This window comes from Fulmarus glacialis, unplaced genomic scaffold (assembly GCF_000690835.1).
Source record: "Fulmarus glacialis isolate BGI_N327 unplaced genomic scaffold, ASM69083v1 scaffold15442, whole genome shotgun sequence".
Lineage (NCBI taxonomy): Eukaryota > Metazoa > Chordata > Aves > Procellariiformes > Procellariidae > Fulmarus > Fulmarus glacialis.
This window is the reverse complement of record NW_009198561.1, coordinates 7,927-34,021: the sequence shown is the minus strand read 5'-3', so window position 1 is coordinate 34,021 and position 26,095 is coordinate 7,927. Positions and strand designations below refer to the sequence as shown.

Here is a 26,095-nt window from a genome sequence, read left to right as displayed (position 1 = left end):
TCTTCACTCCACTTACATTAATTTCCAATCTTATTTGTAGAAACTTGCTTCCAGGCAAAATGTAGCTTCTAGAGAAAAACCATATACAGTCAATATACTTCTTTGGCTTTTCTGTGACTAGAAAGAAAGATGACAAACAGGAAATTTGCAATATATGGGATAACAAAGGGGAAGATCTTTCAAAGCCCAAAGGGAAGGTTAGTCTCCCTGGCTCACCAAAAGCTTAGTTTGATATATTCTCTCTAAAATTTCAGATTCCAGTTCTGCAAAACCATATGTAACTCAACCCCCTTTAGGTAGATCAAATAAAAGACAGTTCCTGTAAGCTGTTCACATGAATAAGCATGAGAAGAATATGCAATAATAGAAGTAAATTCATAGAAATATTCTCCCTAATGACTCATCAATTTATCCTCACACATCTACAGGGTGAACCTGGAGAAGCTGGTAACCCTGGACCTCCTGGAGAATCTGGAACATCTGTGAGTATTTTGGTTTTGCCTTTACTATTAACCTTTATTATGGTGAACTAAGGTATCTGGTAGTGCTTACTTTAGAAAGCATTTGATCAGATCACTTGAGTACTTGTGTATGTTTTCTTCAAATTTTCAGTGAACAACTTATGCCTTTAAAATGCAATTTGTTCCCTTATAATTATAGCCACATCTTGTACTAACACCTAGAGGACAAAGCTGAAGACTTCCTAAGAGAGTACCTATTTTTTCTTCCAAAAGTATTAACTTTGACATGCATGTTTTTCTCTCTGAGGGCAGTTCATTGATGCAAACTGGGTGCAGATGTTGGCACTCGACCTGAGATTCACAGGTTTTTCCAATCTGAGGCTGAAGTCCTGATTTCCATGCCAGCATCTATTGATGAGTAACATTGCCCAGGTCTGAAAAACAGTTTTGCCATTGTAATCTTTTTTTAAACATTCAATTTCCAGATGACATTTCTGTGTTCGTATGTTTTCTACAGGGTCCAAAAGGTGAAAGGGGAGAAAAAGGTGAAGCTGGTCCACCTGGAGCAGCTGGACCACCAGGTGCTAAAGGACCTCCAGGTGATGATGGGCCTAAGGGTAACCCAGTAAGTGAGCTTAATAATTTTAACACAAAGCACTCTGAAGCACTGCTGAAGTTGTGCTACATATAGAACTGTACATAATTTTCTACATTTGAACTAAAATCATTATATGCTTCATAAAATATTTGTGATGATTGCTACCTGCTTGTCAATGGATGACACATTCCTTGTTTTTTTTCCTGATTTATCTAGGGCCCAGTTGGTTTTCCTGGAGATCCTGGTCCCCCTGGGGAACCTGGTCCAGCTGTAAGTAAACTTAAAAAACAGTTTTAGGTCCTAATCTTGGCTTGCACTAAATTCTAGTTAACCCTGCCTCTTCCTTGTCTGGGGATGAGGTCTTGCCTGTAAGATCTTTTGCTTTTCTGTTCATGTATTTCTTAAGGCTTAAAAAAGGTTTAGAAATCTTTAAAAAGTTTTGAAAACTAGTGAACTTAAGAAAATGCTCTGTAGAAAAATAGTGCTCTTATATTTGTATATGAAACTAAATTACTTAATTTAGCTGAATTTTGTATTTTGTTTATTTTCCTGTGAATTCTGTAGGGTCAAGATGGTGTTGGTGGAGAGAAGGGTGAAGATGGTGATCCTGGTCAACCTGTAAGTTGTTTCTGTCATTTTATTTCAGCTGCATGTTCTCTCCTATGCTAAAAAAGTATCTTTTGCCGAATCAGTGGTTTCTATACATTCATAGTGTTAAAAATATTTTCTAAATGGACGCTTTTTCTATTATACTGAAAAATATCTATTTATTTCCTTGTAGAGATAGAACTGCCCATATTATAGTCACAATCAGAAGCAAGAGCTCAATTTCTTTTAGAAGTAACCAATGATGTGTTAAGGATTTGTGCTGGAGCTGCTGAGAAGCACTAAAAATAGAGCAACCCTGAGCATAAGAAAGGAATGCTGCAGCCAAATAATCTTCATTAGCTGACCTGATGAAATGAAGCAAAACCTTGGTGTTTCTATTTTAAGAAAGTTAAGAAGTATCTGAGCAATACCCATATTAAGCATCAAAGTTCTTATATTTCTGTAATTCCCATATTAAAACACCATTAATTTAATTTTTTTATTGCAAAAAGATAGGGTTTCCATTTTGGAAAGTCTCTTTCTAGCTCTGAAGTTCTGATTATCAGAGAATTATCCTATACAGTACAGTTTGAAAATAAAAAATGCTAGTACATTGAACATATGGTTGTAAGTAAGTTATAAACTGGGGTTTACCTGCAAACTTCAGCAAATTAGTATCTGTACGTCTTTCTTAACAGTAAGTACTTTTAGAGTGTTGTGTTCCTGAAGAAAAGCTTATCAAACTGTTCAGCAACCCTGAAATATTTAAGAGTATCCCAGCTTACCAAGATGGAGTAGCCAAATGGCTATCAGCGCATAAAAGATTTTTCAACAGAAAGCCACCCACGGGGCAGCTAGCTCACAGATGTAAGTGAAAGATTTTAGCAAAAGTAACAACTTCAGCACCTGAGAAAGCAAGAAACTTCTTAATGGAGTTAGGCAGTAGGCTAAGACTGTATGTTACTTCTGTGCAGCCACTTTCGGGTCTGAAATGTTTTGTTGCAAACAAGAAAAGAAAAAAAAGAATGATTGCATTTTGTACAGTAACAAAAGCTGTTAAAAATTTCAAAAGACCACCCTAAGAAAGGATTTGTTGAATAAGCAGGTATACTTCTCTGTATATATTTATGGTACTTACTTTCCGTCCATTGCAAGGGGCCAACATATTGCAGATGTTTGTTGCATTTTATAAAGATAATAACTTCATCCTTTGTTACCACCGAGTTTATCATTTTCCACTGCAGGGCCCCCCAGGTCCTTCAGGTGAAGCTGGCCCACCTGGTCCACCTGGAAAAAGAGTAAGTAATTTCTTGTTTTCTCTTGTACATTTCTCTTTCTGAGACGTTACGTTTTAGAGAATTTCAGCTACTTGTTTTCCACGTTGTGACACTCATGTATGATGTTTGAAGTTTCTTCTAAGTAATGCAATGGGAGAAATGAAAAAATAGAAACAGCAGAGAAAACCCTTTTAACATGGGTTACATGGAACATGGGAACAAAAATACATAGGGAAGAATGTATTCCTTATCTATAAATGCACTTTGTCTTTTTATCCAAGTGAATTCAGTGTCCACTAGGGTAAGAATTCAGTGTCTGCTGAATTAGTTTGCTAACAGGAGTGAGTGATTATGGGTAATACAAGACATCATCCTTAGGCACATGACTGCTGGCAGGGAGCAGGAAGAATGTGTCTGCTTTGATGCCTTCAGCCTCTGAAATAAAATATTTTCAATGCAGCTTTTGTGCAAACCTATGTCATCCCCTCTGCATACAAAATTAACAAGCAGACATTTCTGTAACTTATGAAGTCATTCCATTATTTCTAAAGCCTTTGAAGCTTCACAGGCTTTACAAATGTAGCTAATCAAAACAAGTAAATAATGTTACACTTACAGAACTGTAGCAGATGCACCAACCTTTAGGTCTGCTTCAGAGAGCAATTAGCTGCCGTTTTTACACTTTAAAAAACAAGGGAGGGGGCATCATTAAATGTAAGCTGAGAGCTATTTAACAAAATGTGTTAAATTGCTCCATTTAATAGGCTTGAGTGAACTGACATGCCTAATTAGCTTCATCTATTTTACACAATAATCTATTTGCTCCACCAACTTGCAAAACATTTATAATACTGTAAATGATTACGGTAGCATTAGCAACCTTATCACTAGAACTGAAATACAGCCCAATTGAATATTAGTAATTAGTATGTTTGTTCGACATCAGATTAGAACTTCCTGCTTTATTATACAGAAAGGCAGTAGCTCGTTCCTAACAGATTGGATATATTGCATCTGATTGTACCTAGATAAAAAACGCTTTAGAAACACAAATATCGCATCACCTGTGGTTTGACACATTTCCAATTTAGGGAAAATGTATGGCTAGATATTGCCAAGTAATCCCATTCTTGAATTCTGAAGAAAACATTTTGTTGACTCAGATTCTACATTACTTGAGTACCTGAATGTTTCAAGCTTGTAGAGAGTCTGTATTGTATAGATTTATACCAGAGAGAAACGGTGAAGGACTGAAAGCTTCATACTTTGCTGGCAGAATGAACATACAACTGATGAAAACTAATGAAGAGCATTTTTTATGGTAGAATCAATTTCAACAAAAAAAGTTGTAACAAGTATCCTTTCATCCAGAGTAAGAAGGACATATCATTTAAGTAGTAATACTGCTGCCTATTGAGGTGTAGCTCTGGCTATATTACTAGAAAGCAACATTCCACCCCATTTTTTGTTTTTCTGTCTCTGAAATGACAAGCTGGCAGAGCTCAAGATTCATACTTTTAAATCTAGTCCCTTGAACTCCTCAACTGTAGTCTCCATATTTATTCTGGTATTCATTTTCATTCCCCTCTTCCCCTGTATTTTGGAACTGACCTGAACTCAGTTTCACCGCCTGGTCTTAGGAAATTATGTTTATTACCAGGTTTCAGAGTTTTGAGCAATCTGTGTCTAGTATTGCTGGTTACAAAGAGGTTTCCCCAGCTTTCCCTGTGAAACAAATTCTAGTGAAAGACATGGACATAGAGTTTTCCCGTTGTATCTAAGAGACTTCAGCTACAGATACACACTTACAGTGACATTCAACTACCAAGTGAAGGTCAAGAATAAACTATTTTTCCTAGTTATTGATGGGTAATGGTAATAGGATTGCTGTTAGTTGGTGAGATACGTCAATACCAAAACTGTTTTACTGTGGTGCTCTAAAAGCTTTGACAATAAGTACCAGAGCTGTGCAGACTGAGCAAGGGTCTCATGGTCAAGAAGTATAGTGAATTTCTTTTAAGAAATACCACTTAGGAAGTACACGTCAGAACAATAAGCCTGTTCCAGATTCCTACTTTGAAGAGGTAAAATTGACTAGCATGGTAACGACCAGTTAGCTCAAGTCTAAATCAAAACATAAGGTTAAATCTATGGATGAAAGAAATATGGATCATTAGAGCATCCACAAAATGTGTACCCTAATTAATATATTACTTTTCAGACCTAACAATTGCTCTTCCAAAAAATATTTCCACCACTGCCTTTCAGAAAGTCCTCATACCACAGATACACTGGCCTATCCCTTATAAAACTGAAAGTATCTTCAGACCGAAGTCCTATATTCAGATGAATGACTAGATTAAATATATATATTTGTAGGCCAAAACCATAACCTATGAAGGGCAAACCTTGTGACATAATCACTTTGAGAGACTTTATCAATGACTACATATATTCTTGATTTTTTTTTTAAATTTTCATTAAATCATAATTAATATTTTACAGATCCTAACTTCTGAAATGATATGTGCATGTACCAGATCAGATAAATACATGCTCAGAAGGCTTTACACATCTATGTAGTTATGGTGCAAGTAATCATAGTAATTGTGCGTGCAAATCTGGCATGGATTTGTGCACATACTGTTTAGAAAATTAGAGCTATAAAATCTATCAAGGGAAACATATACCTGAAGTGATTTTATCATTAACAAATGGAAGGCCAAATTCTCTAGTTCAATGGAAGAGAGGATCAATGCCCAAAACACCAACTGATTTAAAAATATATATTCATTGGATCAGATTTTCAGGGACTAATTTAGTATTGGCTAAAGTCTATTTTTGAATTCAATGATAAAATGCCTTGTAATGAATTAAAAAAACAGTAATTCTTTTAAAGAGTATCTTGTCCATGAAATAAAAGACTATGCTCAATATTTCCTATATACAAGAATATATATATACCTTGCTTTACTTGGACAGTCAAGACAGGTTTTTATTCTGTATAAATTTTATCCTGGTTTATAACTTTTAATAAGAGAAGATACTAACAATAAAAATACAGGAGTAAATGTTGGAAATATTTGGGGAAAAAATATTTCCCTTGGTTTAAAACAGTTTTCTTATACTTGATAACCCCCAAAAAGGATATAGTTCTAAAATAAAAGGAATGTACTCAGAAGCATTTGCTACTCTTTCTTAGGCAGAAATAGTCAGCTAATGGAATACTGATGGCAGAATGTGAATGAGAATAGCGCAGAAGTAAAAGCATGTCATAATTGTTACTGAAGTCAAACAGAAAACAAAGTTATCAATTGCGTAATACACATTTTTTTTAATATATATATATATGTTCTTTCATAATTATAGATGGGAAAACTTGAGCAATTAAACTACAATATTTTAGTGCTAAACTTAGCATTCTAGCTGGCCAATGCTAACAGTTTTGTATCACCTTTCTGAAGAATGCTCAGCAGCAATTAAATGTAATGTTTCCAAAACCCATATTTTTACGTTAAGCCATCAAAGCCTTATGATGCAAATGAAAGTAAACTTACACTATTTAAAGAAATCTGTTATAGGTACTTGAAAAATTGATCAACTTTCCTAGTATTCCTGATTCAACATAGCATACCAGCTTGCTAGGAAACATGCATTTGTTTCAGTTTGCAGATTTCAGTGCCTATTTAAGCATCTCGCCAAATCAAGACCTCAGAGGCTAGATGCAACGGCTACCACTTCATCAGATGTCATATTTACTTTACATTTATAAAAATATCCAGCACAATAGGCGCTTTGGTAGAGGTAGCCCACAGCAGATCACTGACTTGACTTGTTAGCTATCCAGGACGCAACTCTAGCCTTACTAGTTCTGTCTGATTTAAGAATGGCTGCTCTTCATCAGGACATTTTGCTCTCACTGTGGGCTTTCCATCATCAAATCCGTTGACAAGTTCTTCACTGATGGAAATCAGCCTAGATTCTCTACAAAACTTGAGGCGTTACATGTATGTATATTACACTCCAAGCTGAACAGACAAATAGTCTAATACAGCTTTGGGACTAGGAACCCCTTTTCTAATCCTTTTCCCATTATATGTGTTAAATATTTGTAATATTGCCGCCTGAATTTCTCTATCTGCAAAAAGAGAAAAATGAAACTTGCCAACCTCACACAAGGATGTGGCTTCTGAAGTGTTCTTAAATGTTCTGAAGACAAAATCTGCATTATAAAGTTAACTTTATTGTTGGAGCAATCTAAGACAACCAAGGAGTTCACAAATTGCTATGGGCTTGTCAGTGAGAGTTCTCGGCTGTACAGCTTTCCTGTTGCTCATAATAGCATCAGCTTTGACCAACAGCATACTGTGTGAAGACTGTTTTTCTGAAGAGGTGTAATGTTTTCCAGCTTCTCCTTCCAATGTAGGAAATAAGTGAGTTGTGATCAATGAGAAGTGGAACATCTCAAAAGGCCTCCTGATCCAATGCCTGCTTATCTAGAAATGTAGATACAAAGACCGTATCACTCTACAGTTATGTTGTTACTATTTTTTTCTGAAACTTAATTCTTTGTACATACATCCGGGACTTTTTTTTGTTGTTTTGCCATAGAGTACTGGGTAATATCTCTAGTTTGAATTAATTGATTTCTATCTGACAAATGTTAAAAATAGCACAAGGAAAAGACACCACCAAACAACATACATTCTTAAAACAAATAACATATACAATCAATAAAAATCAACACAGATAGTACTTATTGCTTATGTTCCTCTCAACCTTTCAGTCTGCTAGGGCCATCAGCCGTGTTTTCTGCTGTTTGGCTGTTTTCTTTATTAGAGTCAATCAGATGTCTAGATCACATGCACATAAGGCTCCATATATCAATCTAAAAATGTTAGAATTTAAAGTGCAAGACTAAGATACATTTTTGTTCTAAACTGGAGGGCATACTGTCTGCTTTCAATAACAGAATAGATGTCAATACTGCAACAAAACCAGCCTCTAAATTTTGAGAAGCAAAAGTTTATTTGGTTAGTTGCCTTTATATACAGAGTTGAATAACTTAGAAAAAAAGGAGTTGTTTCTAGGAAGGAGATTTTTTCCGTTTTGGCTACAGCATCATGCTGCCTCAGCAGGGTGCACACACCACTTAAAAATTAAGCCCATTTTCTCTCTTGACTGAAAATGCACAGGATACCTAACAATACGCCAGGTTCCTATCTTAACAGACTGATGAAATGTCATAATGGTCTTCTGTGTTGGAAATCATGTTTTTAGTCAGATGACGGACAGCTATAAACAACAGTTTAAATTATTTTAATGAAATTATGAAATGTGGAAGAGCAGACAAAAATGTCAAATAGGTTCACGTAACAAAAACTGAGGACAAGTTTGTTTCTGTATGAGTTCTTTTGTCTTCTCAGTTCTGCATAAAATGTATCAGGCAATATGTCCAAATTTGAAGTGTAATGATCATAAAAATCACCATGGTAGCTGGGGTGGTGAGGGTGGGGAGCCATGCATTAATTTAAAATTATTGCTATTGAGATCTTTTCTGTCAGTTAAAATTTACCAGACACTCCAACAACTCAAGTGTAGGAAGGTAAGATAAATAATAATGAGCAGTCTTTCTCTGTAGAAGCATCATCTGTGCCATGCCAGCAATCACAGCCTGTTAGAAAGAGCAGTTCATTTAGCTGCTTTGCGCTTGGTACAGCATTGGCACTATTTGATAATGAATGCATCCCCTTTGTTTAGCAATCATGATTCATTGTATTTGTAATTTATCGATCACAGTGTTTTTAGCCCTGCTAATTCAAGTTGCAGCTGTATTTCTAGATTATGCAGAGACCATATTTCTCAAATACAAACTACCACACTCAACCCTTTTCAGTTTCTTAGGTAGGGTAGATTATGATCCATAAGGGAACTTGAGTAAATGGAATTTTCAAGCAGTAAAGACAATGGGCATGTAAATTAATTCATGTAAGAAAAAAAAGTCCTGTTTCTAAAATGTTCCTGAGTTTATTTATATACCTGCTAATCATTTTTCTTGTTATCACGGCAAACTGTGATCCACCCAACTGATTACAACCTACACAAAGGGGTATATGCATCAGAGATTATTATTGGAACAGTAGTGATTTAAATTATTCTTCCTGTTTTAGAGAGTCAGCAATTGGACCACACTGCCCAGGGCTTTTTAGCTCCTCTGTCTTTTGAAGAGGTAAAACTAAGTCCTTTACCACTTACAGCTCTTAAAAATACCAAAGAAAACAACCTGTTGATAACCACAACAAATGACCGAAATCCACTGTGGGTAATTCAATTCATTTTGCATTACATTTGATAGAAAGCCCGAACTATCTCTATTGGCCAAGAGGTTCATACAGTACTGCAGATGTTCAGTTCCACCTGGAGAAAGCTTAATTTCAGAAGCAAATGAATGATCTTAATATACTTCTATGTAAATAGTTATAAAATGTAAATTTCCAGGAATTAAAATAAAACTGGTGGCGTTGCTCAAGGTATGTGCCAATAGTAGTAGATGGTGAAATATATCAGGCTATAGAAAGTTTGGGCTAAATTCAGCTCTAGTATAAAAAATTGCTATTAGGTCAAGCTCTGGTCTAAAGCCCTGATGCTTGACTGGAAGAACAGTTCTTGTCTGTAAAATTAAGAATGTGTTTTAGTGCTTTACTTTTAAGGGCCTGCATTTTTTTGTTTATTGTTATGAAGTAAAAAGCAGTAAATAAATGGAAGTGATTGAATTTTTCTTGTTTCTCATCCTTAAAACATTTTTTTTAATTTCTACATAACAAACTGCTTGTTGCATTAAAGAACACGAGTCTTAGGGAGTAAGTTTTATAGATTCAGAAAATCACCTTGTATTTGATCATAGTCACTTTTCTTTCCCTTTGCTTTAAGCTGCTCATTGCTTGGCAAGAAATAGCTACTTGTAATAAAGACATTTCCCAGGCTAAAAATTAACTTTGTAGGAAAACAGTTGGTCCATTATGTGAGTACCTCTTTTCTAAACTAAGTGTATATATAAAAACTATTTTCAAAGAGTACATTAGATTCTAGATACTGCTTCTGTTCATAACTGAAGCTATGAATATTAATTCCCTGACCTGAAGATCAACCCTTGATGTTTTGGAGGAGAAAAATGTCTTTTTATTTTTCACTGGAACCGTAAGAAAATGAAAGATGGGTGACATCAGCATTAGGTAGTCACAGTGCTGCTGCGACTCCTGTTTTGTGGCCTTCCCCTGAACCTTATCCCATCTCACATCCTCCTGCAGTACTGAGTTCTATCTTCTTAGTCAAAAAGAACTTTCGTAGAGCAATAGCAGGAAACCCGGTACCAAGAGCTATTTGCAGTCAGTGTCATTATTTCATTCCTTACAACCTCTGGTCATGTGATTTTTTTTTTTCCTTTCATATTTACTGGATAATATTAAGTCATGTATCGATTTTTGGCTGTCCAAATGTAATCAAAAGGCTTACTGAGCCTATCCCTGACTTAGAGAATAAAGAAGTATATGCCATTCTGTGCACTGTAGAATGACAGGCCCTTTTGGAATTAGTGGATAAACTACAGTGAATAGATAGAAGCCAATGCAAAGCAAGTTTCAAACTGTTATTGTATATATAAATTAGTATTGTTCTTCTCCTTTTACTTTTATATCCTGTTTTGATTTTTTCCAACCTGTTTATTTGTTTTTAACCGCATCATATCAGAGGTGTTAGGTGATATATATTCTTTTAGATATTCTAAAATCCCAGAAAATTTTATAAAGGGAAAAAGCTGATATGACAGACTGGGATTTTTATCCTGTGAATAAAATGTCAAGAAAGAAATGTAATGTCCTTTTGTTGGCATTTACTAATTATTAATACAGTGGAAATTACACTCTCAGAATTTTTTCACTGGTAATATTTTAGAAAACTGAGATTATGAGCTCAGTCTCCATCTTTTACAGGGACCTCCTGGAGCAACTGGTGCTGAAGGCAGACAAGGTGAAAAAGGTGCAAAGGTAATACGTTCCAGATTTTTTTCAGGAGCACGGAAATGTAAACTATATATAAATGAAAAGTAAATTGCTTATCATGCACTGAGTGTGAAACTTACCAAAGTAATAATAAGTAAACTGTAAAATCCAAATTAAGACCCAGAATTAGTAGCAATACATAACAGAGTACATGGTGGACTCCCACCGGTGCAGGCCCAACTTAGCTCACCCCTGCAGAAAAGGAAGATGAGCATGCTTTGTTGACACATCTTTATATGAAGCTATCAAAATTTTGTTCAGAAAACCATCCTGTGCAGAACACTGTTTTAGAATAGCTTTTAAAAAATGGAGTGGGGAAACACTGCTCTCACTTTGCAGCTTGTGTATCATACAGTGCCAAGCTTAGTCAGCTCTGCTTCTTTGACCTGTTGCTTATGTTCTTTCTAGGGTGAACCTGGTGCAGAAGGGGCTCCTGGAAAAACAGGTCCAGTTGGTCCACAGGGACCTGCAGGAAAACCTGGCCCAGAGTTTTTTATTCCTGGCCCAGTGGTAAGGAGAGCATATAATAATATTTTAAATGTTGCATTTCTTGATATCCTCTGGTAAAGCAAACTTCATGTTTTTTCTAGGGAGAACAAGGTCTACCTGGAGCGCCAGGTCAGGATGGCCCTCCTGGGCCTCTGGTGAGTACCCTTCCTTTCAGTGCCAAAACAGAAAAAGCACCCTTTAAAATATACCATTAATGTGTCTGTGCATTTACAGAAAAATGAATGTACAAGTCAGTTCTTAGCACAAAGTCACTATTTTTCTATGCTGGTAAAATCTGATACACGACTGCCTTCATTCTACTTTAGTAGGCAGCTGTGCTGAACTGCTGTACTCAGTACTGCTGCTGAGTTATACCAGGTAAAAAGTGGAATAAGGCAGTGTAAAACCAAATTCTTGAAATGCCCTGAATAGAATTAAAAATAAAAATAAAATGAATTAAGCTTACAATCAAAAAAATCTACTTCTGTCCCCACATCAGCAAAGCTTAATATCTTAAATCATTTTGTTTCCTTAGCAGTGGTAAATTTTGTACATCCATTGATTTTAATGACTGCTAGTTTAGGGAAACATTATTCATAGGGTAAAAGTTTAGATTGTATCTATTCCTTAGAGAAAGAAAAAATAAATCAGAAATAGGGCCAAAGGGGGACTTCTACCAAAGAAGAAAACATGCTAGTTTTATAAAAATGAACAGCAGCATTGTGTCTGTTGTTCATTGTGGCATTCCCAGGAAATATAATCCATGACCAAAGTGTTTAAAAGGGTCTGAATGAACCAAGCTCCCAGTTTCTAGGGCATCTAGGGCATACTACAGTTCTGCTCTGCGTTAATAATGTAATTAAAGCAAGGGAAGCTTATAGATGACATATTATCAAATTATATCATTGCTTCTATTTACACTTGCTATTTTAGTGCATTTTTTCTAACAAGCTGAAAAAACACCACCGTGAGCACAAATTGCACAATATTGGTGTTCTTATTCAGCATTATGTGCAGAAATTCAAATCTAAACTATATGGCCAGCAGGTTAATTCTTCACATGTCAAGCAAAGGTGATCCAATTTAGTGGAAAGATCTCATATCCCTTGCTCTCCAAACTCACTGAAGCAGAGTTCCACTCTATTATTACAGTTGAGTGACACATTGGGAATAAAAAGCTTCGAAACAAAACACGGACTGTTATAGTTTGGTGGAAAAAAAATAAACAAGTGTTACAGTCTCAAGGCATTTTACAGTTTGCAAGCAGTGTTATCACATCCTAAGTAAAATCCACTTGGTTATTTTGGCCAGAAGAATAACTATGCCAACATATACAAGCAAGTTACTTTAGGAGAATAGGGCAATAAGGAGCTATCCTTCAGAAATGATGTGGTTCTTCAAGGGGAAAAGGAAGGCTGTGAGTAGGAAGCGTAGGAAGGAAATCCTCTGTTCCTTTTCCTATACGGATTTAGAGGATACAGGTCCTTGGGTAGCCCTAATATTGAAAGTTTTTGCGCTTAAGCTATATACATGAACTCAAAATCTTTCAAAGATTTTTTTTTGCCTCCCCAGGGGGAACTCAGGGTCTGAACATCAGCTATAAAATTTCCGTATCAGACTTCTCCAGTATATAAAAATGAAAGTGGAAAAAATGGGGAATTTAAACTGAAATGCTGCATAAATTAAGACTTTTACCCTAAACCAATCTTTCACGTTCATGTGCATATATGAACATGAGCAATTGCCTTTTCTTTCATTGACTAAAACACTTTCATGGGTGAAAGTATTTGGGTAACTATTTGCATTTCCAAAAAAGTTCCAAACACACAACTTCTTAACCTATAAGCAAAGAGTTTCAGAACATATATTTTTATGCCACACACACTAGAAAGATTCTTTTTTTTTTTTTTCTTCCATGAACAGTGATCTGGTGCATAGATGTATCTATTGATCACTTCTGTGTATATAATTATAGATGGTATTACAGTGGCACCTACATGACTTCATTTTTCTCTGTCCCTTAGAAAACAATAAAGAGCAAATAATGTGCTCATTACAGCTTACACTACAGCTCTTTGTTGCCCTTCATTTTAACATTCTAATTTTGTCTGAAGTCTCATGGATAACATATTGCTTGTAAGTCAGAGGTTGGGACCAACGAATTAGAAGCTGCAAGGAAAAGGACTCCCCTGTGCGAAGCCCATAATAAAAATCTCCTCTCCAATGAGCTTATGATGGGACCACCACCATAGTTTTTAAATGATGTGCCCAATTTACAAATAAAATGCATGGGGGACAAATCAGGGAACTGAAAAGTGATCTCCTCAGTTACAATTCCGTGCCGAAATCTAAAAGCCAATGAACAATTATTCAGCAATAATAAGCATCCCTTTCTCACATGTCAGTCACCAGAAGCCTCCAAATACATCATCAAAAGATCTCTCTTCCAACATTTGAGAGCTTAAATACTCAATTCAAATCTGAAGCTGAGTGTATTAACGAATTATAAACTCCCAAGTGCACAGCTTCCTGTCAGCTCAACGAGAACTTTTTTTAGATGTATTGCTGCAACTTAAACTTTATTTTGTATTTCAAGAAAGTAAAGTTTATGTGTAAAAGTTGCTGAGGTTAGGTCTCCCTCCTTACCCTCCCTCCCTCCGCAGCAGACTGCTATCAGGAGAAGAATATGAAAGCATATCTGCAGTAGACCACAACACACTGCAGGTGAAAATGTCTGATTCTGTATTCCAAAAGCTTAAAAATTTCATTCATGAATTATGTATTTGCCTAGGCTTTTGCATCTAATGATATCCTGAAGTAAAAATGGAAAGGATACGTACGGAATAGTATTTTGTACATGAAGTGTTATGGCACTTTTGAATCTGTGCCAGGTTGAAAAGGTCACTTACTACTGCTATCCATATCATAACTTCACAGATGTCCCCTGCCAGCAGGAGACTAGTAGTGATGAGATACTGACTTAGTCTAGCAGCTCTACGCCTAATGCATACATGTTCAGTGTGAGATTAATAGCCTCTGAGAAATGAATGCCTTTTCTGTGCTTGCATATGCGCTGCATGGCCTGAATTTTTCACCTTATTCTGTACAAATTACACAAAACCAGCACTGCCATTCTTATGAACCTCAGAAGATTTCTCAAATCGCTCAAAATTCTTCTAAAATTATAAATAAGGATTAAAATAATTTAAAAAAAAAAAAAAGCTGGAGAAAAAAAAAAAACCAAGGAGATTTTAACAAGCTTCATATATAATCTTTTTCTGTGCCATCTATCCAGCTATATTTTTGACTATTGGTAAAATAGTAGCTTTAATGGATTGCTCTTATGACCCCAGTAAAGATAAAAAAAGCACTGTCAGGGAAAAGAAGCTTGTGTCAAGTTATAACAAGATTATTCTGTGTTTTTTGGAAGGGATGTGCAGAAAGTAAGACCTATCCATGTGAATGTGTTTATCCTTCGCAGTAGTTTCCCAGGTAGCAAGACTGCAATGGAGTTTTCCAATAGATTCTCTAAGCATCAGCTTACATTGGAACCACCTGAAAAAAAAGTGTGTTTTGGATTGTCCCCTCCCCACACCCACCCCAAAAATATGGAAGGGCTTCTAGAATGGTTCTGTTGACCCTATGTTGGTTGTTCACAGCTCTGCCTCCTGCCCCAGCATATTTCTGTTTACAGAAATCTAGCTGCATGGAGTAATGTTTAGGGACAACTGCAAATAAAACTTAGAGTAAAAAGCATTTTTCACTCAGTTTCATAAAGTAACATATGTCTTTACTGTGCTGCAGAAAGGATGGCTTGTAAATACAAATTTAAAATTTTAAGTTGCATATATGATGTGAACCATGTAAGTACCTAAAAAGGTATCACTTTAACACCTCTATAAGGTAGGGGTATTATCTCTATCCAACAAATGAGGAGTGGAGGCCCAAAGAGACTAAGGCAGTTCCTAAAAGCATTTAGGATTGCCCAGACTAGTATTGCAAAACCTAAGTAATTTCTGTAACTAATCACATTTACAAAAGCAACAAAGGACCAGAAGCTTGTACGTGTCAGTGGAGCTAGCACACCTAGATCACCTTAAGTAAACTTGCAATGTTGAGTAGATAAGACTTGAATATTTAGAAAATATAGATTTAAATGCATTATTCATGCTCATAAAGGAATTTCAGGTGGCAAGTCAAGGAAACCATAATCCTAAGACAACACCCCAAGTACTGAAACAAAATATGAGGTAGTTCTCCGACAAAACAATATTGAGGAGCAGTTGTTACAGGCATTATTAGCATTTATATTCTGCAAAAATCTTACTGAGCTGTAGTAAACTGGGAGAAAATAAATTAAGAGGATGCTTTCCACTGTCTTATGAAAGAAAGGGCTAACACAAGGAACTAAAATAAGGTACAACAGTTAAGGTGGAAGTAATAACTGAAAGCATGTAATGTAACCACAAGCAAAATTAGGCTAATCAACAAAAAATTATTTGAATTTTTTTTAAATATCACTTGCTTCACTGGATGCTTTCAGTGCTGTTTAAGAATTTAGTTGACCCTCTGCTTCATAGATTTCTAATCATACAATTCTTTATAGATTTCTAATTATAAAGTGATTTAAATGCTACAGTGGCATCATTATGCCTTTTTAAACATACATTTCAACTTTATCTTGGGGCCTAAATCACATGCCATTAATTACAACCATCAACCACTGAATGACTCTGTACTTTGACTTAACACTGCCTTTAATAATATTTCAAGAAAACATGATCTGTGCAGTATGTTAAAACTTATTTTAACATTACTTCCCCTGATTTATTTAGGGTCCACCTGGCTTGCCTGGCCTGAAAGGAGACCCAGGTTCCAAAGGAGAGAAGGTATACTTTATTCATTGTTTGTGCCTTTGTAATTTTGATCCAGTCTAAAAGTCTGTATAAAATTAGCAGAAAGAAACACTAGGGGTTTTGTATCAGAAAGCAAGACAACTTACTGTGTCTATCAGTCAGCTTCCCATAGCCTTGAGAGTAATGAAGTTTTAAGCCACATCTGATATCCTGGAGATACATAGAAAGAAAAAGATTACTGCCTCTGTGGTAATCAATTGACCAGGTGATTCTTCCTTGCAATGAAAATCCCAAAGACACTGATGTAAAGAGAACTGTTCTACAAAAACAAAATAAGTAGAAATAAAAAGTATTCGAGATTCTTATTTTAAGACAACAAAATGTAAATATTTAAAAGCTATAATACTTTCTTTTGAAATAATGGATTGAGGCATCCGGAATAGTATTTTCTAATGGAGTCCCAACAATTTATTGCTTGCTTGTGTATCAGAGAAAAACTGTATAGAGAAAGGGATACAAATATGATTGTATCTTGTGAATTTCAGTTTTTGTTTATGTGCTTGGATCAGCTGTTTATATAGCTATATTACATGTGGGAAAAAATGCGCAACTCTGTAATATGCTTATAGCATCTAAATGTGAAAGTTGGTATGAAATTTGTACCCACAGGTATTGTTATTTCTGTATCAGTTTCAGTAAGGACTATGTTGCATTTAGATCTCTTTCACTGAATAAGTGGTCACAGCTTGCAAATAATCTCCAAGTCTAAAGGCCAACTAATAACAATGAACATGCTTTCAGAATAATTTGTTTTCAGGTTAATTGTTGTCTAGCAACAGTGATGACATTTGAAAGCTCTAATTTGTGTGTTTGCAAAGCACATTTACTTTATATATATTGAGTTTTAACTATATTTTCTTCTATCTTGTTTAGGGTCATCCTGGATTGATTGGCTTGATTGGACCTCCAGGAGAACAGGGTGAAAAGGGTGATAGGGGTCTTCCTGGCCCACAGGGATCTCCTGGAGCCAAGGGTGATGCAGTGAGTAAAACATACTTGTGTTTTCATTCAAGTTCCATGCAAGCAAAGAGTACGTATTCCAGTCTTTCTTTCAGAGACATAAAGGTGCTATAAACATGTAACACCCAGAGCCTCCTGCTAGAGGTTAAAACTTTCCTAGGCATTGTACAAACACAGTGAAGTTAAACAGCTTAACTGTACTGAGATCATAGAGTGTTTCAGAAGATGAAGGAAACACATACACCTAAGTTAGGGACGAGATAAAACTAGCAGCACCAATCTCCTCATGTTTATTAACTTCCTTTCTCCTAGTTATTAAGCCATGTTTTAAGGCACTATGTAAAAAGTGAGGTTTCCAAGACAAACTGAAGGGGAACACAGTCGTGACTATAAGTACTGCAAGTGTAAACAACTCAAGCTGTCAGATAATATTTTAAAGGTACAAACTATTTTGGACTCTAACAAATGGCCTAAATCAAAACTTGTCAGGGTTGGACACTTAGTAGGACTACCTTTTTCATAGATATGGATTTTTTTAATCCAGTCCAGTATGTAGAATACTTTAGTTCTGTACTTAGTCTCTTCTTCTTTCTTAGGGAATTTCTGGTCCTGCTGGTCCTCTTGGACCCCCTGGTCCTCCTGGTTTACCTGTAAGTAATTTCATCCAGTCCTCCTGTTCAAAACACTCCCCTGTTGTGTGGAATATACTCCAACTATATTTGTATGTTCTTGCCCGTAGGGTCCCCAAGGTCCAAAAGGTTCCAAAGGATCCAGCGTGAGTAATTTTCCTCCATATTTTTGGTTCTTTTACTTATCTTCTCTGTGTGTGGTTTTTTTTAACATTGTGTAGCATGGTCAACACTGCATTTCTTTCATTGCTTTATAGGGTCCTACTGGACAAAAGGGTGACAGTGGGTTACCCGGTCCACCTGGTCCTCCAGTAAGTAAGAACTCTTATTTGACATGCATGCACATTACACTGACATGACGACCCTATTCTGACACAGGTAGAAAACACCATTTGTGAACTTGCAGATAAGAAAAATATTAATGATTGTTTGAAAATTCATTTTTCAGGAAACACAGATCCACCAGACACAGAAATACATTGTCTGCACTGAAAAAGCCATTAGAAACTTAAAAAAAAACCAACACCACAAAAACCCCCACAAACAAACAAAAAACCCCCCTGCAATAATTATTTAATGTCTTATATTGAAGCGCAGGAAATGGAATGATTTTGGTTTCCCCCTGTTAATACTCTTCTGTTTCTACTATTTCTTTTTCATATCGTAACAATCTAAAATGAAAACAGTCTAAATCTGAATGAAGTGTTTCAATTTCTTGAAATTAAATATTGCTTTATAGACCCCAAGTGGAATTTTAAAGTTTTATCATAGGAAACATCCACTGTTTTCATTTGTCATAGGCTATGCCTGCGCTTGAGGGAATTGCCAGGGATAAAGAGACAATTGCAAGTCAGTTCTGCACACTTAACTTACGTGAGGGCAGCACACTCTTCCCCAACCAGCAATGTAGTGGGAAGAGTTTAGAGCACAACAACGGTTTGGCCTTCTACAATCATCTTTTTCTGCAAGTAAATCAAAGCACATAGGCAAAAATCTGAAGGAAATAAGTGAAATAAAGAAATAAAGAATTTGAAGAAAGCCTACAAAGCATCTCCAAGCCACATTCTGTGGTCTTCCTCTGTGTATTTATGCAGCTGAAAAACAAACAGAAAAGATAACCAGATATGTTGTTTTCCACTCAGGGCCCTCCAGGTGAGGTAATCCAGCCGCTGCCAATCCAGTCACCCAAAAAGACAAGAAGATCTCCTGATTACACGTTATCTGATGCTGGTGATAATATTCTGGATTATTCCGATGGCATGGAAGAGATCTTTGGTTCACTGAATTCACTGAAGCAAGACATAGAGCATATGAAGTATCCAATGGGCACTCAGAATAACCCAGCCCGAACTTGCAAAGACTTGCAACTCTGCCACCCAGACTTCCCAGATGGTATGTTAATATTGCATGACAAAGACAAACGAGGCTGAAGTTATGATCTGCTAAGATACTTTGGCAGAATAATTAATTATTGGTAGATGGTTAATATAGTTACCCAATAAATACAGTCTCATTAAAGCCATTTTTGCAGGTATAAAAGTTTATAAAATGTAAGAAAGAGATGTTGTCTTGGTAAAAGACAAAATTCTTTAAATACATAACCTGATCTGATTTTAGATTTAAAACTTTTAAAAGTGCTAAATAAAAAAACAGTTATTGTTTTGAAAGGTGGGCCTTGCATTTCCAGAACTATCCAAACAGAAGAGGGATGAAAGATTGATGCTGTTTAGATCAATGGAAAGTAAAATCACGAATGTCAGCATGCTGGGATAGCTAATAGCTTCTTTTAGAAGAAACGAGAATTATTTTAGTAGATGTATACTTCAGCTTAGCATAATAATAAAAAATAGCATTGGTATTATATGAGATCTAGTATTGATTATGACTCTCAAAAAGTTTACTATTATTTTATCCTTAGAAACAGTAATTTATTCTACTGCATGACCACTGTTTGTTCTATATCATTCAGCAAACAGACATGCAAGTTCCTCTGATACTGTTTAATGTTACTAAGTACTAGCTTAATAAAATGCAGAGTAGTATGAACAAGACACTGTGTTCTGAAGAACTATCTCGATTTAATTATTCTTCATTGTTTTCTTCTTTTTTTCTAACTAAGCTCACCCCTCTGGAAAAGTTTAAATGAAAGCCAACCTTCACAGAGTTTTCATCTTTTCATATTTTTTTCGATTGCAATGAGTATTTTTCCCAGTTCAATGTAGTATTTTTCTGGTTTTAAATGGGAGGAAGAATAGATTTTGACAGTTAATAATATTTTATTGCCTTCTCTCTAGCTAGATAAAAACAGATGGTTGCCTTGAGGAGTAGTTAAGCAGTGTATGTGCTATATGAAAAGTATGTATTTTACTATTCAGTACCTCTACAATAATGAATGGTTTTTATAGAACACATTCACCTTCTTCATTTACCAGTATTTGCTTATTATTTGGAGCTTTCTTCGTATCAAAGTAATCTTTTTTTGGATAAAATAAAAGTAAATGCATTCATTAAAATACAGAATTTTCCAGGGACAAGATTTACAGGTAGGAAAGACTGTTCTCAATAAACAGAGCCTGAATCAATAGAATTTTAGAATACCATAAATGCTTTGTCTCTGCCCTGTATTCAGAAGACAGAACCGGTGAAAGGATTTGTCATGCCTCTTTGAAACCTCCACTATTTGCTTGAAACTGGATTAGAACAGTAGTGTCAGAAAATCATTTGCTGTCCTGCTGTGAAACTAGCTGGAGATAAGGACCCATATCACAGAAATGATCATTATAATTAAAATGGCAGATTTTAAAAAGTGCTGATTTTTAATGGGCCTTGGATAGACTGCAGCTCTCTCTCATCCCCAGCCTTCATTCACCCTAGCATTGTAGGGCCTGAATTCTCAATCATGCCAGTCTGGTAGGACTGCTGAAACTATGGGAAGCCTCATGCCAGTTTTAACTGTCTTTCCCACTATGTCACCTAACCAAGCATTAGTTAAGGTGTTTTTATCAACTAAAGCAGCCTGAAGTTTCACTAGTGTTGCAGCTTCGCAGCATCTTTGCTTGAGGTATATCTCTCTCAATGGAAGCTTTAGGTACTTGTGCCAGCTACAACCTCACCAAGCCCTGGGCGACCAACTTTTTATGTAGATAGGTATGCAAATGACTCCAGATTTTGCTCTCTGACCTAAGCCATAGCTTATTTCTGCCCAAGACTGCCTCTGCTCTGTTTTTGAGAGTGCTATCACGACAGGCACAAATTATCCTTCTAGCTGAAATACTGAAATGGCCAAATTGTTGAGACCTGCAAGGTATGTCTCACACGTAATGTCCTTCCTTCTCTAGACTGAGGTCTCCGCAGTTCCTCCAAAACCTCAGCAGTATCCTGCAATACATTCATGGTTTGAAGTAAAATTAAAAAGGACACAGATAAAAATAGACTTTGATCCTGGTGTTATCTTTCATAAACAACAACAGCAAAAAATCACAAGGCAGAAAAGAAAGGGTTGCTTTTTCATCATTCAGATAAAATAATTTTGCTACAAACTTTGGAGGACCATTAGGTAGCAGTAAAACCTGTACCTTCAAATACCATTTCTACTATATAAGGCAAATATTTTCTCATTTGTTTTAGGGGAATATTGGATTGATCCTAACCAGGGCTGTTCTGGAGACTCCTTCAAGGTATACTGCAATTTCACAGCAGGTGGGGAAACTTGCATCTACCCAGATAAGAAATCTGAAGGAGTAAGTACCAATCTGTGTTTTCAGTTGGCTGTTGACAGATCCTACTATGCGGTTGCAATGTTGAACTAAACAGGATAATTATACTGTCACATTTTCATATATCTGTCTTTCTGATTACATTGAAATTTGCATAAATCTGAATGAAGTGATAAAATGGTACATAGAGTTAACAAACAGCATTTTCACTCTTTAGCTTAGGGAATTGATGCACCTGCTTGCTAACCTTTCACTGCATTTCAGAGCGCAAAATAGCTGTGCAGCCAGTTGAAATGCATAATCTAGCATTTGACACCTAAAAGCTAAACTCTTACTGTGTTTCTCTTGTAGGTTCATTTATATCTATTCATTTATACCTATGCAAAGCAGATGTAAAACACTATGTATTAACAGTGTCCTCACTCATTGTTATAAATTACCTCTGATGGGGCACATGGTGTAGAGGAAGGCTTTCTAAAAGCTTGCCTAAATGAGAGAGATCTATCAGCATCAACACCAGTGAAAACTTTAATTTAGACACTCTTCACAGGAACAATTTATACCAGCAGTTTACCTGAATCTTAACAGATGACAACAGTCTCCTTTAAATAGAACTAGCTCTCTTTATAAGCAATCACCTTGGATTCCATTTAAAGTAACTAATCTGAAGGCATTCTATACAAGAAAAACATCCTATTTTAAAGCTTTCATGAGGCTGAGATCTCAGAAGGAAGAACCATTCTTTACTATCTGATGTGAAATTTGTCCCAGATAACGTAAAACTTTCATATCTGTTAACATATGTTTTAAATACTTCTACCTCTGCTGTTTTACCACACAGGTTAGAATTTCATCATGGCCAAAGGAGAATCCAGGATCTTGGTTTAGTGAATTTAAGCGAGGCAAACTTGTAAGTTGTCACTGCAACATGACAGTTATTCACAAATCAAGTACATGTTATCAGTGATCAACAAATCCCAAGGAATTTTATAAATGTTTAGATAATGAAAAGACTTTTCAGTTCCCTAAATATTAGAGCAGCTTTATACGGCCTCTTGCCACTGAACAGCAGGAGTCCACTCTGTATTGTCCCACAGTGATCCCAATGCACAGATGGTGGTGAGGATCTGGCTTCTGGCAGACCACACATCACCACTGAACATTAGTAAAGCAGCTGGAGCACAGATCCCCTACCCCGTTCTAGGTAACTGGAAATATACTGAGTATGCAAAGATGAGACTGCAGGCTGATATAACTTTATAATTAACTAAAAACAGATTCCCAAACAGACTCTGCTGTTTTACACTATATGGTAGGAGTAATTCTGTGTCTTCCCCACTAGAATGAAGGTAAAATATGTAGCTCTTCATCCTAAATATATTCCTACAACATGAAAATCTATTTACTGAGTGATAGCTTCACTGAACTTTAAAAGACCATAAAATGTTATACATTGGTTGATTTTTTATTAAGGACAGTTGTGTGGTTCTTTTGCATTTTAACAAAGGAAATAGATAAATATTCACGTAACTTCCTGTATTTTCCAGCTTTCCTATTTGGATGTTGAAGGCAATTCCATTAATATGGTCCAAATGACATTCCTTAAACTACTGAGTGCCTCTGCCAGACAAAATTTCACTTACAACTGTCATCAGTCCGTAGCTTGGCATGATGCATCATCTGACAGCTACGACAAAGCGCTAAGGTTCTTAGGATCGAATGATGAAGAAATGTCTTATGACAACAATCCTTACATCAAAGCTCTTCACGACGGCTGTGCAGTAAGTAGAGGTTCAGAAGAGTCTTTACGAAACCAACCTGTCAAAGTAGAAATCAAACAAATTCATTTTTTCACAGCTTTCTTCTGAGAAAAGCTTTCTAAACACTTTATTTTTAATGGACTGCCTTTTAATAGATTTTTAACTACAGTACACTAGTCCCTTATTCAATTTTCATATAGGTACCAAAAAAAAAACACCATAAGCCAAGCAACAGAAATGGAACAAACCTGGCATGGATACAGGCTGTCAGCACCAATGTGCTGAAACTAGACTATCTGCTAGCACGAGCGCAGAATAAGAGAAGAACAGAAGCAAAAAAGCATAATCAGGGGAGGCAACCCATCAGCAGAATATATTTATACTCAAAATCAAGGCATGCGTAGACAGAATACTTAGTGAATACAGTAAAAACATGTATGAACTAAGCCATACATACATACCCAAACATAGTAAATTAATTGCATAGTTTGATATGTGACTTTGTATTTCCTTTTCTCATTTTTTGGTAGTCAAAGCCAGGCGAAGCTTGTGGATTGTACCTTTCAGAATCCTCTCTTAGCTTGGCTAAAATCCCTGAAGCTGTCCAAACATGGATCAGCTCTCTGACCACCTCTCCAGCAGGGTCTTTGTAGGCGTAGCAACTATTACCTCTTTTCAGAAACAGAATGGTTTGTACTGAACACTTTGAAACAAACACATCAAAGGAGCAAGTGACAGTTGAAGCCTCATTAATTATTTTGCGTTTTGATATGGGAGCGTTTTGAAGGCAGTTCCTGAGAAGTCAGTGATACAGAATCAGAGACCCGAAAGTGCCAGGATACATACCTGGCTCTGAGACAGAGATGCAGCTCAGGTAGATACAGAATCTCCTCCCCTCAGTAATGAGATTCTAATACATAACTGCATCATGTCAGCCTTTCTGTATGTCCTGTATATTTATTTTGCTTTTGTTATCCACAGTGGGCGAGTGTAGAGCTCCAGAGAGAGCTGGAAGTGATTTAGGGTGTAACCCCATCACTAAACTGAGAACATTTAGACCTACCAACTTGGATGCTCATGTAAACTCCAAGACCCTGGCATAGCTGAAAGGGGTCTCAGCAAGATATAACAGACCATCTGAAAGAAGTGCAGTCCTGATAACTAACATGAAGACTTGGGTGGATGATATTTAGAAAAGGGAGAGAGCTCCTAACAAAGGAGAGAGCCTTTATAAGGAAGTAAGGGTGTGCCTTCAAACCTGGTTTCTAAGTGCATCAGTTGGCAGTCCTGTCAGACTAGTCAGACTACTACCTTCTTCCATGTCCAAACAGCTGCTGTAGTATTTTGTGAGACAGTCTTTCTTCTTAGAAGGGGATCTTTCTTCTGTCTTTCAGAACTAATTAGTGATTTCTTCACAAGGAAGACATGCACACTGCTATGAGAATATTGTTATTATTTATTCAATAGTATAGATGCGAACTCAGAATTCTCTACGAAACATTTAATGTCTTAGATAATTTTTCGTATGTAGGCCTATTTTAGTAAGTCAAAAAGCTATGGGCCAATCTCTTTCTAAAACCAAAAACATTCCATGTCACATTTTTAAAATAAAATCCTAAGAAAACATAAATTTTAGAGTTTGTAATATCTGGTGCATGAGGGGGCAATAATTTATAAATTCTACACTTGAGAGATAACCTGTGAAGATCTACAGCACACACTTGCTGCTCTGATATATAACCATGTTTGCTTTTTTTGCTTCTTTTTTAACAGTCAAGAAAGGGCTATGCAAAGACAGTGATCGAAATCAACACGCCCAAAATAGACCAAGTGCCTATAGTTGATGTGATGATCAATGACTTTGGTGATCAGAACCAGAAGTTTGGATTTGAGGTCGGTCCTGTCTGCTTCCTTGGTTAAGCTTAAGACAAAATCAGATCAACAAAAATGTTGCACTTTGGTGCTACCAACCCACTTCATGCCACATGCAAGTTTTGAATAAGGATGGCATAGAAAATATGTCTTGCTGTGTATGTATGTCTTATCTAGAAAGTAATTGTTGCCCTTGTAGGGCCAGAATCACATGACTTAAACTTGTTTTGCAAAGATGCTGTGGCACAGACAGACAACATAGGGCTCACTTTAGGAACACCCCCCTTTGGATTCATTTGGTGCTGTAAAAAAACAAATGACATGGTGCTCCTTCCACTACAACAAAGAGGTGTTAAGAAAGTGTTTAATAAACTGTAATTATTCTGTGTACAGTACTATACTGTTATTTCTCTGTCCATTTCCAAAACTTGCATGTGTCTCTGAATTGCATCTGGCTCTTATTTTATAATCACAAAACTAAATTGTCAATACTGTGTATGTATTCTGAAAAAGTAAAGCTGTAATTGCCAGTGAAGCCAACTCCATTTCTGATTAATAATAAAATCCCTTTGTATATATTGTTGTTGAAGAGCTTTGTTATTTGAAGTCGCCAACAAAACTTAAGGTGGCAAAACTGGAAGATCTTGAGCAGCACACTCAAACAACTCTTTTCTGCTGATATCACTCTGTGGTGATGAATTTCAATAGTGAAAGCACCTTCAAAGGTGCTGTGTTCCATGGTGCTATACCTCAGACTTTTTCTTTTCTAATT

General features: G+C 36.2%; 1 protein-coding gene across 1 annotated transcript; it reads left to right on the top strand.

Moving 5' to 3' along the window:
• Positions 1-395: 395 nt before the first annotated feature.
• On the top strand, positions 396-25,896 carry LOC104072321 (collagen alpha-1(XI) chain-like). Its single transcript, XM_009572955.1, has 18 exons — positions 396-482; positions 979-1,086; positions 1,276-1,329; positions 1,624-1,677; positions 2,892-2,945; positions 10,913-10,966; positions 11,390-11,491; positions 11,572-11,625; positions 16,306-16,359; positions 17,260-17,367; positions 17,943-17,996; positions 18,086-18,121; positions 18,233-18,286; positions 19,118-19,367; positions 21,603-21,715; positions 22,533-22,601; positions 23,239-23,472; positions 25,225-25,896. The coding sequence occupies exons 1-18, from the start codon at positions 396-398 to the stop codon at positions 25,369-25,371; spliced, it is 1,686 nt and encodes a 561-aa protein (XP_009571250.1). The 3' UTR covers positions 25,372-25,896.
• The last annotated feature ends 199 nt before the right edge of the window (positions 25,897-26,095 follow it).